The sequence below is a fragment of the Taudactylus pleione genome, unplaced genomic scaffold (genome assembly GCF_031769625.1).
Source record: "Taudactylus pleione unplaced genomic scaffold, aTauple2 ptg000473l, whole genome shotgun sequence".
In the NCBI taxonomy this organism is placed as follows: Eukaryota; Metazoa; Chordata; class Amphibia; order Anura; family Myobatrachidae; genus Taudactylus; species Taudactylus pleione.
Window position 1 is genome coordinate 12,097,039 of NW_028284875.1, and position 12,586 is coordinate 12,109,624.

The 12,586-nt window shown below is 47.6% G+C and overlaps 1 protein-coding gene across 5 annotated transcripts in view; it reads left to right on the plus strand.

The window, feature by feature from the left end:
• PHF10 (PHD finger protein 10) overlaps nt 1-12,586 on the plus strand; it is a 103,170-nt gene that overhangs the window by 56,008 nt on the left and 34,576 nt on the right. For all 5 annotated transcript variants that reach the window (XM_088448982.1, XM_088448984.1, XM_088448985.1 and 2 more), the window contains one exon: nt 11,936-12,085. In XM_088448982.1, the coding sequence (XP_088305108.1) occupies nt 11,936-12,085 (150 nt within the window). The remainder of the gene's footprint in view (nt 1-11,935; nt 12,086-12,586) is intronic.

Below are 12,586 nucleotides of genomic sequence, written 5' to 3' on the forward strand. Positions count from 1 at the left end.
ACAGCCGGCTTCCAAACTGTCATATCCCGGCGAGGGTGAAATCGAACGGATGCCGGGCGCCGCAAGCGGACAGCCGCGGGGGAGGGGGGGGGGGGGAGGGTTAGGTTTAGGGCACCCGGGGGGACTTAGGGTTAAGCACCCCCCCCTCTCCCGGGAGGGTTAGAGTTAGGCACCCCTAAGGAGGGTTAGGGGGTTAGGTTATTTTATACTTACCTTAGCGACGATCGGGACTTCCAGCGCTGTCGGGCTTCCACTGCCGGGAACTCTGCTTTTGTCGGCCAGGCGCTGCTGGTGGTATTTCATACCGATTCCGTTAAAACTATTCTATAAATTGACGAGGAAGAACCTGCTCCTAAGAAAAAAAACATGCACTATTTAAGTGACAAAAGGTTGTTTTAACAGAGTTTCCTCTCTTTGACCAGTTATCTGATCACATGAGTGAAGCTTGGAATATGCCCGGTAAAAGGTTTCAAATTCCAAAATGGTTCAGTTCCTTTTACCCGCTCCCAGCTACTGCTTGTACTAAATGTGAAGTTCCCCCAACGCTGGATTCACATCTGGTTAAAAATGCCACCTTGCCCATTCATACTGCAACCTCCATGAATGAGACCACAGATAGACGTATAGAATCTTGTCATAAATCTATACAGTATACTCTCTTACAGGAGCTTTCTACATCAGGGTCCATAGGGTATCCACAGGATACCTTGGGGTATAGGTGATGACGTCAGGCATCGGGCACCATAGAGTTAAAGTTTTCAGCCTCCCAGCATGCACTAGGGTCCCCCTCCTATATCCCGCCCCCGAGCCAAGGCATCTCAGTTTCGTTGGTGCCCGGCTCTGAGTCGGCGCACATGTTTAGAGGTTGGCTAAGAATAGCCCTTGAAGTTTCTTCAAGGCAGCTGTGGCTGCACATCTGGGAGTACAGCATGGACAGTCACTGCTGTCTCCCCTACACCCCGCCGGTACCAGAACGCCGGTACTGATCAGGGGATGCTGGTAAGCATCTGGGGTCACAGCTAGCGGTGACCCCAGATGTTTTGGACCATGGCCGGTTCATGGGGAGCAGGTAAGCAGCGGGGGTCCCGCGGTGGGTCCCTGCTGAACACATGGTCCACAGTCCGTGGAGCCAGGTACTAACCTGCGCTTCCACTACCCCCTGGGACAGCGGGCCGCAGCTGAGCGGCAAGTGCTGCGGCATCCCAGGGGTCAATTGCATGCCAGGGGAGCGCGCCTTCCCTGTATACAGCCGGCGCCTCCCCCGCTGCACACAGCCCTCTGCGCTGCCGATTGGTCCTGTGGCAGCGCTCCTGCCCCAGGCCGTCCTTCTCTCTGCTCCTCGGTGGCCATCTTTGTATGATCGGTGGCATCGCGGTCTGGGTCCCCCGGCATACCTCTCCTCCGTTGACTACAGGTCTGTGTATGCAGCGCTGTGTCCTACCAGACTCTGTGTCTGTGTAGTTGAAAAAGAGCGCTGATAGTGCAGGGATTGATTTCTTCTGCATTATGTGACTTCTGCTAGCGTCAGCTTCCTGTACTTTCACTTTCTACTGTCAGCCATTTTACTGTCCCTGCTCTTACTCTGCTAAAGCCCTTGCGTTACAGCGATTGCAGGGTGGTTCTCCCACTATACTAACGAGTATCAGTGAGAGGGGTCACATACTTACCATCATGTCTGGGAGTTAATTTCCTCTAAAGCTTATGTGTACTAAGTGCAATGTACCAATAGCGGAGGGGGAGGGTAACGCGGAGGGGCTATGTCGGCAGTGTTATTTATTGGCGCGGCCAATTACTGTCACGGCTCCGGTACAGGAACCTCCCTGGGCTTGTTTCGCTAAGGCGCTTACAACCCTAATGGGCCAGTTAGCTCCGCCACCTGCGTTTTCCCAGATGGGATTGTCCCAGCAGTCAGTGGTGTCGTCACCCATGCAGGGGTTCCCGAGACAACTGATGGTACCCCACAGTCTCCCTATTTCCCCTCCCCAGGTTTCACAGGAGCCTGTGTGGGTTACTTCACTGGCAAATTCGGTACAGCATTTGTCGGACGTGTTACAAAGGGAGTCTGTGTTGCGGCCTGTGGCGTCTCTGTCTGCTCCTTATGAGGATGACGACGTGACGCCCGATGATGGGGAGATTCTGGATCTATCTGACAAAGAACCTCTCCGTACTAAAGAGTCGGACGCTAAGTCAAAGGTTTATATTCCTGGCCTTATTCAGGCAGACGGCACGGCTTTAGTTATTGAGGATGACGATCCTCCGGTGTCCAAGTCCAAATATGCCTTTTTCAAGGATATTAAGGGTGACGCCACAGTGTTTCCTCTTTTGGGTAGGTTAGTAGACCATTTAGAGGAGGCGTGGAAACACCGTGGCAAACGGTATCGGCCTCAGAGGCGCTTAGCCGTGGCTTATCCGTTTGCGGCCAATTATTTTTCTAAGTGGGAATCCCCTCCACAGGTGGATTCTCATGTGACACGCCTAGTCCGAAGTGCCACCTTGCCCATGCCCTCCATGTCCTCCTTGAAGGATGCTACGGACCGCAAGGTGGAGATCTGTCTAAAGTCCATTTATTACCTTGCGGGGGGGGGGGGGCATCCAGACCGGCTATGGCCGTATGTTGGGTAGCCAGAGTTATGGAGCGCTGATAGTTTGGAGGAGTCTTTGCCCACCAACTGGCCGAACAGTCGGAATCCAATCTGAACAGGCCGAGTTGGTGGGCAATCTCCGGGATTCGGCCACTTACATCAATGAAGCGGCCTTGGATATCAGTATCCTTACATCTAGGATTTCTTCGGCAGCTGTTGCTGCTCGTCGCACCTTATGGTTGCGATCTTGGAAAGCAGATGCTGATTCCAAAAAGGGCTTAGAAGCTTTGCCTTTTAAAGGAGAAGTCCTATTTGGTCCGGATCTGGACAAAATTGTAGCTACGCTGGCAGCAGCCAAATCTGCATGTCTCCCGTCTGCTGCGGTCCCTTCAAGTTCTGGCACGTCGTCCTTACGGCCTTACAGGGCCCAGGGTAGGCCTAAAGCACAGTCTTTTCCCCGTCAAGCTGAGCCCAAGAAATCGGCCAAGCCCAGGAAATAGGCCTGGAGTACCAGACGTCCGGCCCCTAAGTCAGATGACAAACCTGCGGCCTGACGGCCCGGGCCTCCCTTTGGGGGATCCCAAAGTGGGAGGCCACCTGCTTCAGTTCGCCCAGTGTTGGTCGATAACCACCACAGACAATTGGGTTCACGAGGAGGTTTCTCACGGGTATGCCCTCTCCTTTCGGCACAGGCCCCCATCCTGGTTCTTCACCACAGGCCTTCCATTAGACCAGAACAAAGCCTTGGAACTGCGGCAGGTTTTGCACACTATGCTCCAGGCTGGAGTTATAGTGCCTGTTCAATTCTCCCAGAGGGGCCAGGGTTTCCATTCCAATCTATTTTTGGTGCAGAAACCCAATGGGTCGTACCGTCCTATACTCAACCTCAAGGCCCTCAACAAGTCCTTGAGGGTGCCTCGGTTTCGGATGGAGACCCTACGGTCCATCGTTCTGGCGCTGGAACCTGGGGATTACATGGTGTCATTGGACATCCAGGACGCTTACCTGCTTGTCACTATTCTTTTGCGCCATCAGCAGTTCCTCAGGTTTGCAATCTGCAACGATCACTTCCAGTTCCAGGCGCTACCTTTTGGCCTGGCGACAGCACCACGGGTGTTCACCAAGGTCATGGCGGCTCACCTGCGGATGCAGGGAGTCCGCATGTTACCGTATCTGGACGACCTTCTGTTGGTGGCAGGATCTCCAGAGCTCCTTCTACGCCATTTGGACCTGACGATTGCAGTGATGCAACGTCACGGCTGGTTGATAAACTGGTAAAAGTCCACCCTGATCCCGTCTCAGAGGATTCTGCACCTCGGAGCCTTGTTGGACTCCAGGCAGCAGAGGATCTTTGTGACGGTGGAAAAGATCAGTGCTTTGCAGTTGAGGGTGCGCAGTTGTCTACAGTGTCGCCGAGTGTCTTTGCACTCGGCGATGAGGTTGCTGGGCTCCATGGTGTCAGTATTCGACATGGTGGAATATGTCCAGTTTCACTCCAGACCTCTGCAGCAATTGATCCTGTCCAAATGGAATTGACTGCCTCAGAGTCTCAAGTCCCAGACGAAGGTGCTCACTCCGAAGGTTCGCCTGTCTCTAGCCTGGTGGTTGCAGACGACCCACCTCAACAAGGGTTGCCCATTTTGGGTGGCGAACTGGGTCCTGTTAACAACGGACGCCAGTCTTCGGGGCTGGGGAGCTGTCACTGGTCCACACTTGTTCCAGGGCAGGTGGACTCAGGCAGAAAAGGAGCTTCCAATAAACCTCTTGGAACTCCGCGCCGTTTTCAATGCTCTCCAGCAGGCACATCGGGTTCTCCAAGGTCACCCCGTGCAGGTCCCGTCGGGCAACGCCACCACCGTGGCCTACATAAATCGACAAGGAGGAACCCGAAGTTGGGCGGCACTCGCAGAGGTGTCCCGCATCCTGGTCTGGGCGGAGCGCAATCTCCCAGCCATATCAGCAGTATTCATCCCAGGAGTCCTCAACTGGGAAGCGGATTGTCTCAGTCGGCAGGACGTACATCCGGGAGAATGGTCTTTGCACCAGGATGTCTTTCAACTTCTGGTGGACAGGTGGGGTCTTCCAGAGATTGACCTCATGGCGTCACGGCACAACAACAAGTTGCCGGTGTACGAGTCTCAAACAAGAAACGAAAAGGCGTCTCTGGTGGATGCTCTGTCCGTCCAGTGGACGTTCGAGTTTGCTTATCTCTTTCCTCCGTTTTCCCTTCTTCCGCGGGTAATCCGGAAATTCAAACCGGGAGGGGGTACACTCCTGTTGATAGCTCCCGAGTGGCCCAGGCAGCACTGGTTCTCGGACCTTCAGGGTCTGTCCGTGGACATTCCTCTGCGGTTGCCGCTACGACTGGACCTGCTATCACAGGGTCCTTGTCTTCACCCAGACCTGGCTCGGCTGTCTTTGACGGCGTGGCTGTTGAGATGGCCATGTTAAGGTCCAGTGGGTTTTTCAGCTCTGTGGTGCAAACCATGCTAAGAGCTCGGAAGCCATCCTCTGCAAGGATATACCATCATGTGTGGCATACGTTCTTCCAGTGGTGTTGACCGAGAGGTTATGCCCCTCGGGAGTTCCGTCTGTTTAGAGCAGTGGTTCTCAAACTCTGTCCTCAGGACCCCACACAGTTCACTTTTTGCAGATCACACAGCAGGTGCACAGGTGTATTCATTAGTCACTGACATTTTTTAAAAGATCCACAGGTGCAGCTAACAGTTTCACTAGTAATTTATGTGAAGAGACCTGCAAAACATGCACTGTTTGGTGTCCTGAGGACCGAGTTTGAGAACCTGTGGTCTAGAGTGTTGGCTTTCCTACAGGCGGAGCTAGACCATGGCCTCGCCTTGCTTCTCTGAAAGTGCTGGTGTCTGCCCTGTCAGTCTGGTTCCATCGTAGAATTGCTGCGCTCCCTGATGTGCGCACCTTTATGCAAGGTGTTCTTCGCATTCAGCCACCTTTTGTTCCACTGGTGGCTCCTTGGGATTTAGCTGTGGTCCTGAGAGCTCTCCAGGGACCGCCGTTTGAACCACTGGGCTCAGTGGACCTTAAATGGCTTACAGCTAAAACAATATTCCTTCTGGCCATTGCTTCGGCCAGACGTGTTTCTGACTTAGGGGCTCTCTCCTGTAGACCCCCTTTTCTGATTTTTCATAGGAACAGGGCGGTGCTGCGCACTCGTCCTGGATTCCTTCTGAAAGTTGTTTCAAGTTTCCACATCAACGAGGAAATCGTTGTGCCGGCTTTTAACTCACCTGATCTTTCAGTGGGTGAGGCCACTTTGGACGTTGTGCGGGTCTTAAAGATTTATGTTGACCGCACTTCTTCGTTTAGGAAGTCGGACGCCTTGTTTGTCCTCTATGGCTTCCGTAAAAAGGGTTGGCCTTCTTCAAAGCAAACTTTGGCAGGTTGGATTCGTATGGCAATTTCAGAAGCTTAACTACATGAAGGCCTTCCGGTTCCATCCTCTGTGAGGGCTCATTCCACTAGGTCTGTGGGTCCTTCGTGGGCAGCTCGATGTGGTGCCTCTGCAGTCCAGATATGCAAGGCTGCTACGTGATCCTCTGTCCATACCTTTTGTGAGGTATTACGCCTTTGACACCTTTGCACCTCAGGATGCTTCCTTCGGGCGGCGGATTCTCCTTTCAGCACAGGAGCGTCCCCACCCTTAAAGGATACTGCTTTGGGACATCCCCAAGGTATCCTGTGGATACCCTATGGACCCTGATGTAGAAAATATAAGATATGGTTAGAACTTACCTTTGTTATCTCTATTTATACGAAGTCCATAGGGCTCCACAGGACTCCCGCCCTGTCGCACCTGTGCTGCAGATGGGCTTTACTCTGGTCACTGTTTTTTTTTCCATCTCCCTCTGGTGAGAATGTGAGTCTTTTGTGTGTCCAGATCTTCTTTCTCTCTCTTCCTTCTCCTCCTCTGGCCTATGGCTTGGTAACTAACTGAGGTGCCTTGGCTCGGGGGTGGGGTATAGGAGGGGGACCCTAGTGCATCCTGGGAGGCTGAAAACTTAACTCTATGGTGCCCGATGCCTGACGTCATCACCTATACCCCAAGGTATCCTGTGGAACCCTATGGACTTTGTAGAAATAGAGTTAACAAAGGTAAGTTCTTACCATATCTCATATTACTCATCCTGCTAGGGCTACGGCCTTGGTGACCAAAGCAATGGAGAGTTGGGCAGAGGCCCTAGAAGAGACTTTCCCATGGGCCGAGCGCAATCTCCCAGCCATCTCTGCAGTGTTCATCCTGGGGATTTTCAATTGGGAGGCGGATTTCCTCAGCCATCACGACGTGCATGCAGGAGAATGGTCTCTACGTCCAGAAACCTTTCAGCTTCTAGTGGACAAATGGAGTTTTCCGAGGTGGATCTCATGGCCTCCAGACACAACAACAAACTTCCTATTTATGGAGCCAGAACAAAGGACCTCGACACAGCATTCATAGACGCATTGTCGGTGAATTGGAGCTTCCATTTAGCATATCTCTTCCCTCCAATATCCCTGCTTCCTCGAGTGCCTCCCTCCTTTCTGAACTTTCGAAGCACAGTCATATTAATAGTTCTGGCCTGGCCCAGACGTCACTGGTACTCCGATCTTCAAAGGCTCTCCATAGACGTTTCTCTTCAGCTTCCTCTACGAGTAGACCTGTTGTCTCGGGGTCCATGTCTACATCCGGACCTAGTCCGTCTGGCTTCGCTCTTGAGACATCCCTCCTAAATGCTAAGGGTTTTTACATCTCTGTGGTCCAGACCATGCTAAAAGCACGTAAACCAACCTCAGCCAGGATTTACCACAGAATATGGCATACATATTCCAATGGTGTGCTCCAAGAAACTGTGACCCTTAGGCTTTTTTTTTCCAAAAATTTGTTTATTGAAGTTATCAAATGTATCATCATACACATAAATGTATCATAGTCATAACATAAATATGTTATTTATTACTTTCAGAAAATATTACTTCAACACAATTTTCTCTTTTTACCATTCCATAAAAAATAATCAAGAAATTATGATTGACTTCATGCATAATAAAAATAATAGAAAATAAAATAAGAAACTGGTAGTAGGGCAAAAAAGAAAAAAAAAAAAAGGGGAAGAGAGAAAAGAAAAACACCAAGGAGGGGATATGATGGGAAGGGGGTATGAGCCATGCACTCCCGGTTCCAACCTTACCATGTCCTGTCTTCCTTGATCATTTTTTTTAAGTGTCATTTATTGGGGGATCTTGTAAAACCAGTCTAGGTTCATACCATTGTGTTGATTTGAAACATTGCTGTATTTGTCTTTTAATCTTAGAGTTTAAAGTATCAATAAAGCTCTCCCAAATTAAGAACTGTTCTGTTTTTTATTTTCCTTATCAAGGGAGGAGTCGACCCAGTCCATTTTGAAGCTATAGAACAATTTCTCTTTGAACATATTTAATGAAGGAGGGGTAGGAGCAATCCATTGCTGCAGGATACATTTTTTAGCTACAGCTGAGATAGACCCTTAGGTTTTTAAGGTTTCTAGAATTCTTGCCTTTCTTCAAGCTGGATTGGATCTAGGCCTCCGCCTAGTATCTCTGAAAGTGCAGGTCTCTGCTTTGTCTATCTGGTTTCAGCGCAGAAATCCTATACCGGATGTTCATGCAGGGTGTTCTATGAATACAACCTCCCTTTGTCCCTCCTGTCGCTCCATGGGATTTGTCAGTGGTGCTCCAAGCACTTCAGGAACCTCCATTCGAACCCCTGAATCAGTGGATGTCAAATGGCTCACTGCAAAGACTTTGTTTCTTCTGGCTATAGCATCTGTTTCTTCTGGCTATAGCATCTGCCCGTAGGGTATCGAATTTAAGGGTGCTTTGATGTCGCTCCACCTTTCTGATATTTCATCAGGAAAGGGCTGTTCTTCAAACATGTCCGGCCTTCCTTTGCCAAGGTGGTTTCTCTCTTCCACCTGAATGAGGAAATTGTAGTTCCAGTCTTTAATTCACCAGATTTCTCGTCAGGTGAGGCCTCTTTGGATGTGGTCCGTGCTCTAAAGATCTACTTGGATCTTACTGCTTCCATCCGGAAATCGGACTCCCTCTTTGTCCTAATATGGATTCCACAAGAAGGGATGGCCAGCTAACAAACACTCTGGCCAGATGGATTCATATGACTATTTCACAGGCTTACACGCAGACGGGCCTTCCTGTGCAAACCTCAGTTTCTACTCGCTCTTTGGGTCCCTTGTGGGTAGCCCGGCGTGGCGCCTCATCTGAACAGCTATGCAAGGAGGCCACCTGATCTACTTCTGTCTGCACCTTTCTTAAGTTTTATAACTTTGATACATTTGCCTCTCAGGAGAACCGTACGCCTAAGGAAGCATCCTATCAGCTCAGGAGCGCTCCCGTCCTTGAACAACTGCTTTGGGACATCACCAATGTCTCCATGTGGAGCCCTATGGACCCTGAAGAAGAAAAGGAGAGTTATGGTAAAACTTTGCTTGGTTAACTCTTTCTTCGAAGTCCATAGGGTCCACAGGGCACACGCCCTGACACTCCTAGTTTCTATGGGTTGTCTTCTCCTGGTCACTTGTTTTCTTCTCTGTGTGAGTGTGTGATTCTTCAGTGTACCAGTCTTCCTTCTCGCTCATGCCTTGGGCTTGTTAACAAAACTGAAGTAAATAGGGGGAAGAACCAGAGCATCCTGGGATTGAAATGCTTTGTGTCCGGTCCTCCAGGTCCCACCTACAGCCCATTGTTTATCTGTGGACCCTATGGCCTTCAAAGAAAGAGAGTTAACCAAGGTAAGTTTTACCATAACTCTCCTTTTTTACAATTTGTCATTGTTCCAGAAATCTGGTTTGCAATCTGCCACAAGGCCACACTCTCAAAATAATAGTAGATGTGACCATTATAATTCCATTAAAGAAGTTGGTCAATTGATGTCATTATTCAAAAGGGCATCACAAATTAATTTATTTCTAGAAAAAAAATTAGCATTGACATATTTGTAAAATCTGTAATTGATCATAGGAAATTAAGCACACTTGTTGTTGGCAATTACAGATGTACATACTTGAATGGATGTAGACAGATGGGAGGACACAGTAGAAATGTGTGCATTTATGAGATTGCAGGGTTTATTTTCATTATTTCATTTATTTTTATTTTCTTATTTCAGAAAGGCAAATATGGGAAATCTAACACATAATACATACTACAAACGTAGGGAAAAAACACCAAGTTTTATACACATTTTGTTTACAATTCCAGAAAGAGTGCTTATTTATATGGTGCAATTTGCGCAAGAGACATAAGTAGAAACAGGTCCTGCCTTGGCGTAAAGCTTGTACTTTATCACTTCTGCACTACTAAATAACACCTAATAATACTAATAATGTTAACAGGTGAAAGGAAATTTTTACCTCAAAAAAATATATATATTTCTGTTGCTATATGTGCATGGCAGCATCAGTAGTCCCTGTATTACTATTACAGGTGTGTCTCCCTACACCTAACCATTTTGAGCCGTGTGAAGCAGAAGCCTGGCACAACCCAAGGGCAGCGATTCCTGTGTTGATCGATACATTTACAATGAAAAGGTCGACAAGGACTTGGGTCAACAGGGTTAAAAGATTGACATTCAAATAGTTGACACAAGAAAGTTGACACGTGTTGCTTTTTATTTTAGCTTAACCATAAATTTAAACCTAAAAATCATGAAAAACAATGTTGAAACCCCTTTTTTGTGTCAACCTGATGTCCCTGTCGACTTATTGACTGTCTACCTTTTTACTGCAGCGCCATCATCCGGATACCTTCAGCACTGCGTACTTTATCCTTCATTTTAGTCTGCCTATAGTGTACTAGGTACATTTTTTTTTTGTTGCAAAGGAAATAATATAAAGTCGCAGGTGCAGCATAAGAATGCGTGGTGCAGGCCACTCGTATCAGACCTGTCTTGTCTTGTCATTTTACCCTAGATTGTGTACTTGTTCCTCGATTATTTTATTTTATTTTTTTATACTTTTTTCCTCAGTACACTTTAACCGAACTAAGACTAAAAACTAAGTACTTTAAGATTAGTGTTTTGGCGCTGCAAAGTCTGTGGCGCACTAAATGTGGCTATTTGGCGTGATTTGAGGATAATTGTACTGTATGTGGACACAAAATATGTCGGGGGGAAAATTAAATGAACGTAATAAAAAAAATGTTGAGAATGCCAAAGCGAGCACAAAATAAGAGAGAGGTTTCTAATTGCCCCCTTTAGGCTTCCTGTACAATATGCAAAATCGCAGCTGTATACACAATTTCTGTGTGGGCAAGGTTGCAGACAGTTTAGTAATTTTGTGTGTGATTAAGTTCTTTAGATTGGAGGATACAATGACAAACTGTTCTGCGAGCACGCAGGAAGACCTAGGGCATTTATTTTACTAACAGATTGCTTTTCTGCTTTTTGTTTTGGCTGTTTGTATTCCCCTTTTTGGAGCAGGTTGGTGAAGCAGACTTTTGAACGAACTTCTTTCACACAGCAAATAAAGGGAGTCCTACCCCTTGGGACACATCCTATTACATGAAGCTGGGAACCAAAGACAGATACTTTTCATGAAGGTTACCTCTGCATGACATAGTGAAGGAGAAGACTATCTTTACAGCCTGAATAAATAGTGTGTTCCTAGGCTGTGCATTGCAGTAGTTTCTAAAGTGGTGTGGTCTGAAATTAGGTAATGGAGGGAGATCCTCCCATGGGAGGGACACAAGTTTATAGATCTGTGCAGAGGGGGGATAAAAAGTGTGAACATTCTTAGTGTGCATTCCCTTATACCACCATAGGGTGAACAGCGGTGGTGGCAATAAGCAGTTATTTACTGTGCTTATTTATGTTTACACTGGTAAATTGGTCTCGGCTCACCTCTGTCTGTGCCCTCCCTACTGTATTACTTATACCATTCCTGGTTCCTGGTCTGTCCCATTGCTGGTTGCTGCAGTGGGAGCTGTTAGGGGAGTGTGTACCCTGGCTCCAACTGCACATGACGCAGACAGGACATCTTGGGGCAATATATAACCGATTTGCCTTTAAGAAAATGCCCTACTGCTCCAGGGGACGTTTCTGTCCTCTCTGAGTTCGCCTTAGGACATGTGCATTACTATTTGACAGGTGTGCTGACCCAGGTCAATCTGCCCTCCAGACACTGTCCCTGAAGTGGGTTCTACTGTAGTTCTGAATTTGGCAGGGTCAGTGTATGAGCCCAGCCTTAATCTTCATTTATGAAAAGCACAGCTCACATGCAGTAAGCTACGTCCAGTTTGTCGCTAGATCTCATGTTATCAGAACTCACAAAATTATTCTGTCATTTCAGGACAGTTCATCTGGGAATGTATCAGAGGGTGAAAACTTGCAGGATGCCCAGGAGGAATCTGTTCAAGCAAAGCCGAAGGCGAAAGAAAAAACCCCCAAAAAGGAGGGCACCAAACGTTCTGTAATGTCCAAAACCACGACTGGGTACAAGGTAGAAGAAAAAAGCCCCTGACTCGGCTTCTTTACTGACCAGCCTTTCTCCCTGAATTACTCTTGCTTTTTACATTTCAATTTTCCATTTTACTCCTCCGTTCATTTTTTTTTTTTATGGTCTTTTTTTTTTTTTTTTTGTTTCTTTTTTTCTATATATATATTTTTCCTGCATCTAACATATATATATTTGTTTTTTCGCTCCCAAGCATATCTTGCCCTTCTCCTGTCATTTGTTCCACTTCTGGTTTTTCACTTGGGGCCTTTCAATAACCTTTTTACTTTTGGAGTGGCTACTGAACTCATACCTGTTGGGCTTTCCAAGACAAATCCAAATACCAGGTGTTGAGGTTTAAGATCTTCTTTTTCTCTCCAGACTGGTCTTAATACTTCACTACAAAGCAGTTGTTGTGGTACTAACTAATGTCTGTACTTTACTTTTCTTCTCTTTCATAACTGAAATGATGATACATTGCTGATAATGGGAATATGGTGTTTAGTA